The 5,599-nt window shown below is 35.5% G+C and overlaps 1 protein-coding gene across 1 annotated transcript; it reads left to right on the top strand.

The window, feature by feature from the left end:
- The first annotated feature begins 608 nt into the window (after positions 1-608).
- On the top strand, positions 609-4,575 carry LOC132032622 (ACT domain-containing protein ACR4-like). The gene is made up of 7 exons (XM_059422275.1): positions 609-833; positions 1,225-1,270; positions 1,396-1,510; positions 1,761-1,828; positions 2,282-2,884; positions 3,508-3,612; positions 3,984-4,575. The coding sequence occupies exons 1-7, from the start codon at positions 760-762 to the stop codon at positions 4,326-4,328; spliced, it is 1,356 nt and encodes a 451-aa protein (XP_059278258.1). The 5' UTR covers positions 609-759; the 3' UTR covers positions 4,329-4,575.
- Positions 4,576-5,599: the final 1,024 nt, after the last annotated feature.

Below are 5,599 nucleotides of genomic sequence, written 5' to 3'. Positions count from 1 at the left end.
GTTACGAAGTTAACGTAAACTCAAACCTAATACTATAGATCTGCCCTTGCGTGAACCCTAAAAAATATATCATGACTAAATGACACATATTTTGCGTTCATTATCTTTGACATAAAAAGTCATTCTCTCTATTTATTTTTACATGCCCACTGTACTAAAATAGATGTCCATTTTTACTTATTTAGTTTAAAAAATCAACAGAGTATCTAACAGTTAGTTCCTAATTTACCTTTATTATTAATTATAATTATTTATCAATACATTTCTCAAAACATTATATTTATTATACTCAAAGGGTGTGGGTGATATAAAAATTTATTATTTTATTAATTATTTTTCTATGGGACATGTGAAGTTAAATTATGGACAAGTAAAAATTGACTGAGTGTGTATTTTTTTTTTTTTTCGACAGTGCAGGGGTGGGCGGCTATTTTGTGATAGAGGGGTCCCAGATGAACCCTGACCAAGTGACCACTGACCAGCAATTTCTTTTTTATTTTTATTATTTATTTTTATGTAGATAAACTGTAATTAAATTGTAATGTCCAAACAAAGAATTATTTAAGCAAACTCTTGGTACATCTCAAGAGCCATCCAGTCACACCTTTTATATAATATAAATAATAATAACACCAGTAACAACTCAGATCCTTTATTTCCTACATATACACACACCAGGTGACACAACAAGCTCTTTCAAGAAAAATTTTGTGAGAGCTAAATCATTAAACAGAGCAAAGAAATTTTGATCCTTCATAAATGGATGATTGGTCTCATTCTTATACTGTTGATGATGAATTCAAGAAACTTGTTCTTAGAATGAACCCCCCAAGGTACCTTCTTTCCTTAGTTTTGTTTAAAATGGTGTGAATATAATTGGATATAGAGTCAGGATTTGAAGCTTAATTATGAGTTCTGAATTCTAATCCTTTTAAGTTGCTAAATTGTAAAATTAATAATCTGTAAACAAGACTGTTTTGAAAGGAGAGTCTTGGAGCAACGGTAAAGTTGTTTCCGGGGTTCGAGCTGTGAAAGCAGCATGTTTGCATTAGGTAGACTGTCTACATCACACACCCTTGGACGTGCGGTCCGTCCTGGACATTGCTGACGCGGGATGTTTTGTGTATCGGGCTGCCTTTTTTTGACCAAGATTGTTTTGCAGATAGTGAATGTTATGCATCCTTATGCTAATTCAATTGTCAATTTTTATTGTGGTGTTTATAGGGTTACTGTTGATAATGCTTCTGACAAGAAAACAACTTTGATCAAGGTATGGATGTGTTTTGTATTTGTTAAAAATCTTCTTTTTTCTTTTTGCTAAATGTATTGAATCAGTTTTACTCTTGGTACTATTGATTTGTAGAATTGACCGATAAAATGATTGGAATTTTGCAGGTTGATAGTGCAAATAAAAGAGGAAGCTTGTTAGAAGTGGTTCAGGTTCTTAATGATTTGAACCTTATAATCAAAAGAGCTTATATTTCTTCTGACGGGGAATGGTTTATGGATGGTGAGTTCTTTATTCTTCCTCAATTTGTTTTGGAGTATACCCTTTCACTACCACAAAAAAAAAATAAACTGGAATTAGCTACGAACTTCGTCACCAATTCGTGCTAAATTGCTCGTAGCTAACAAATTTTTTTGATAGTCCTTAGGATTAGCGATGGATTTTGATGTTTGGTGACGGATTTTGTCCATTTCTAATTCCTGATTTTTTTAGTAGTGTTTGTTCCTACTAATTGGTCTTTCCCTTGTTTCAGTATTTCATGTTACTGATCGATATGGAAATAAGCTCTCTGGAGATAATGTTGCTGAACGCATTCAGCAGGTATATCTAATTACGGATTGAGACGTGCTTAATTGATTGATTTATTAATTGAGCAGCGATGATTCGCCCCTTTTAAAGAAGTTTTTCAATCATCAGTTCATTTTTAGTATAACGCTCTTTAGGGTCAGTGTACTGACATAAGTAATTTTGAAACTTTGTCACCCTAATGAGTTCAACTTTTAATATTTTTAGTATTAAACTTGTTGTATTGTTAAGATTATGGGTTCATAACTAATATTGGTTGAGATTTTAGTAGGTTTTACATGTATATTTATACTCAGTGCCAAAAGTTATGGGTTCAGATGAATCCGTAGCCGAAAGACTACACCCACCCCTGGTAGGAAGTGGATATCACTGAATTAAAGAAGATGAAACAATAAATGTTTTAATACAGATACTGTTATGGTGTGAGATTGAGTAACACTAAAGAGCGAATATTTTCTTGTGTTGCAGTCATTGGGACCGAGGGGCCGCAGCTTCCGGTCTATGGAAAGATCTGTGGGCGTTCAATCTGCAGCAGAGCACACAACCATTGAACTGACGGGGCCAGACAGACCCGGATTGATTTCCGAGATCTTTGCTGTTCTCGCCGACCATAAATGTAACGTCGTAGCAGCAGAAGTATGGACTCATAATTCCAGAATGGCGTCGGTTGTTTACATAACCGAAGAACAAAGTGGATGGGCAATAACTGACCCCGATAGGCTTGCCACAATCAGGAAATTGTTGTTTTATGTTTTAAAAGGAGACAGAGATAGGCGAGGCGCCAATACAGCAGTTTCTGTTGGCTCGACTAATACTGAAAGGAGGCTACATCAAATGATGTATGCTGATCGTGATTATGATGAAGATGAGTATACAGGTTGCGTATCGGTTGACCAGAGGAAGAAGCCCTCGGTAACTGTAGAACGTTGTGCGGATAAAGGGTACACGGTTGTGACTTTGAGATGTCCGGACCGTCCGAAGCTGCTCTTCGATGCTGTGTGCACGTTAACGGATATGCAGTACGTAGTGTATCATGGTACCATTATTGCTGAAGGACCTGATGCTTATCAGGTATTCTTCTAAATGCTTGAAATTTTCCCAAAATCATTTTTTCCCGCGTTATACTACATGAACCTGCTGAGTCTTTTCTTTGCAAAAACCGTGACATGAACCTGGTGAAAACTTTTACTCCCTCCACAAAAACAATTGATGTTTTATCCACTATAAGTTGGTGAAAAAACAATTGATGATGTTCACAATATCAAGAAGGTATTTTAATCCTTTCTCCCAAATTTGCCTTTGACACATCCCTAATTTAATGATGTATACAACACGTTCTGTTATGTACTCAAAGCATTTGATATAAAATCTTTAATGCTTATTGTTTCACAGCATTTGAGAAGCATACAATTTAGGGTATTTTATTCAAAACCCCTCTTAACTTTTTTCAAAAAAATTGAATTCCTTAATTCATGTGCCAAAGCCTAAAATATCAATTATTTTGGACTGGAGGGAGTAAATCTAAGACTGCATTCTCAAAGTTCATAACTAGAATTTGTAGAGTAGAAGCTAGTCGCTAAGAAATGCCAAAATCCACTGTCTTGGTCCATCAGTAGCCTCAGACTATGAAAGAGTTGTTACTTTTTTCTCTTTGCTAAACTGCATTCGTGTTGCTTGCTTTGGTTTTCGGTTAGGAATATTACATTAGGCATATGGATGGGTGCCCCATTAGTTCTGAAGGGGAGAGACATCGTGTAATACACTGCTTGGAGGCAGCTATCAAGAGGAGAACTTCTACGGTAAAAACTCGTTCCAATGCAAATTAAGTAGGTGTTTGGCCATAGATTCCAAATATTTTTCACTTTACTTGTAATTTATGAAGTTGGAGTTGAAGATGGAGTTGTCTTTAGTTATACCTTTTGCAAAGGAGAGATAGCACTTTATTTGGAATTTAAGAAGATGGAGTTAAAAAAAAGGTTTGGAGCACTTTTCCAAATTTGGAATCAAACTCCAAGTTGGATTTGGAAATTTTATAACCAAACACTGATTTTGAAATAAAGTGAAAATTATTCTGGAAAAAAGTGAATAATTCTCATGGCCAAATGGGTCCTAAGTGCTCAATCTCCACACTTCTAAGCTTATATTCTTTCTTTTTGGTCATAATATGCAGGGAATAAGACTTGAATTATGTGGAGATGACAGAAGCGGGCTTCTATCTGATGTAACTCGCATATTCAGGGAGAACGGTCTTTCCGTTTCCCGAGCCGAGGTCATGACGAGGGGCTTACAAGCTATTAACGTCTTTTACGTGACTGATGTATCAGGCGGTATGGTTAAAACTGAAACCATCGAAGCAGTCCGGAAAGAAATAGGTCTGACCATTCTTCATGTCAAGGACGATCTCTACTTGAATTCACCGCCACAGCAAACTGGAAGGTTTTCTTTAGGTAACATACTTAGATCAAGATCGGAGAAATTTCTCTACAACTTAGGATTGACAAAGTCATATTCATAAGAAGTTCATAGATAGGCAGGGGCCTTGCCAGTTTCTGTAAATGCTTAGATATGTAGGTTGGCAGCAAAACAAAGCATTAGGTAGTGAACCCCTTGGTTGATCTCAGTCTTAGGCCAAAACTTTAGGTTCTATTTCAAACTTGTGAAGTTTCTTTCAGCCTAAACAAATGTACATTGCATGCTTTCACCTTCCCTTTCAGGGGGCATAGTAGATGACATACCATTTCTCCCTTTAACAGCAATGTTTATATGATCCTGTCTGTTTGTTTGTATTGTAAGTAATTACTAGTTCAAAGCAACCGCAGAAACTAAAGGGGAAAGAAAGAAATTTTTTGTTTTGTATCTCAGGTAACTGACATTAGTTGTGTGAGACTTCTTTTTGTCTCCCAAGTTAGTGGACTCTAAAGATTGTGGACCAAAAAATGTAAGATTTTGATTCACTTGTGAGACAAAAAAAAATGCCTCACACAACTAGTGTCAGCTATGTGAGGCACTGAATAAAACTTTTTTGGGTAGATAGGAGAAGTCACAAGAAGATATCAATACCCTATCAACAAGAGCGGAGCTAGAAACCCGGATATCGGTTCGGCCAAAGACAGTAGCTTTTGCTCAAAAAATATATGTATAGTAAGAAATTTAGTGTATATATATGTACACATATTAAATTTAGAACTCAGTTATCAGTACTTGAAGTCGTTGTTCTAAAATCGAGAACTCATAAAGTTGAAATTTCGGCTCTGGCTCTCCCCATCAAAGAAAGAATTATTATTCTTCTTAAGATGTTGAATTGACCAACATGTGAGAGCTGTATGAAAAATGCAGCATGAGCACTGACTGCGGGATGACAAGGACATGAAAGGCTTACTTTTTTCTAGCTTTTAGCTTGCAAAAATTCAACGGCACTATTTGTGATTCGTTTGCATGAAAACTGCTACCTGCTTCTTTATGGAGCACAATATATGAGAAATGATCTCTTGGTGATAGTGATCACTAGCCATTTGTGTAAAACGACTGCATTTCATTTGTTTGTACTTGATGAAGATTTTAACCTTAATTGTTCTAATCTCAATCATTAAATCGGCTTGCTTTTTAGGTTAGAATCTTAATCATTCACATCTAAATTATTATATGCGTTTTTTAAAATAAAGCTGAATTATTAAGATCTGTAACAAAATCTTAATATTATTAAAATGTCTATTCAAGGAATTCTACAAAAATGAAAGTTCCTTAATTCTATCTATTCACAGCTAATTGTCATCTTACAGTTATCAA

The sequence above is a fragment of the Lycium ferocissimum genome, chromosome 10 (genome assembly GCF_029784015.1).
Source record: "Lycium ferocissimum isolate CSIRO_LF1 chromosome 10, AGI_CSIRO_Lferr_CH_V1, whole genome shotgun sequence".
In the NCBI taxonomy this organism is placed as follows: domain Eukaryota; kingdom Viridiplantae; phylum Streptophyta; class Magnoliopsida; order Solanales; family Solanaceae; genus Lycium; species Lycium ferocissimum.
The sequence above is the reverse complement of the archived record's forward strand: the minus strand, read 5'-3'. Positions and strand labels throughout refer to the sequence as shown.

What these genes read in the sequence shown, in the direction of transcription:
- LOC132032622 (XM_059422275.1), top strand. Translation starts at nt 760, where the DNA reads ATGGATGATTGGTCTCATTCTTATACTGTTGATGATGAATTCAAGAAA. An exon ending in TTGCTGAACGCATTCAGCAG is followed by an intron (nt 1,829 to 2,281) that starts GTATATCTAATT and finishes CTTGTGTTGCAG; the next exon opens with TCATTGGGACCGAGGGGCCG. An exon ending in AAGGACCTGATGCTTATCAG is followed by an intron (nt 2,885 to 3,507) that starts GTATTCTTCTAA and finishes GTTTTCGGTTAG; the next exon opens with GAATATTACATTAGGCATAT.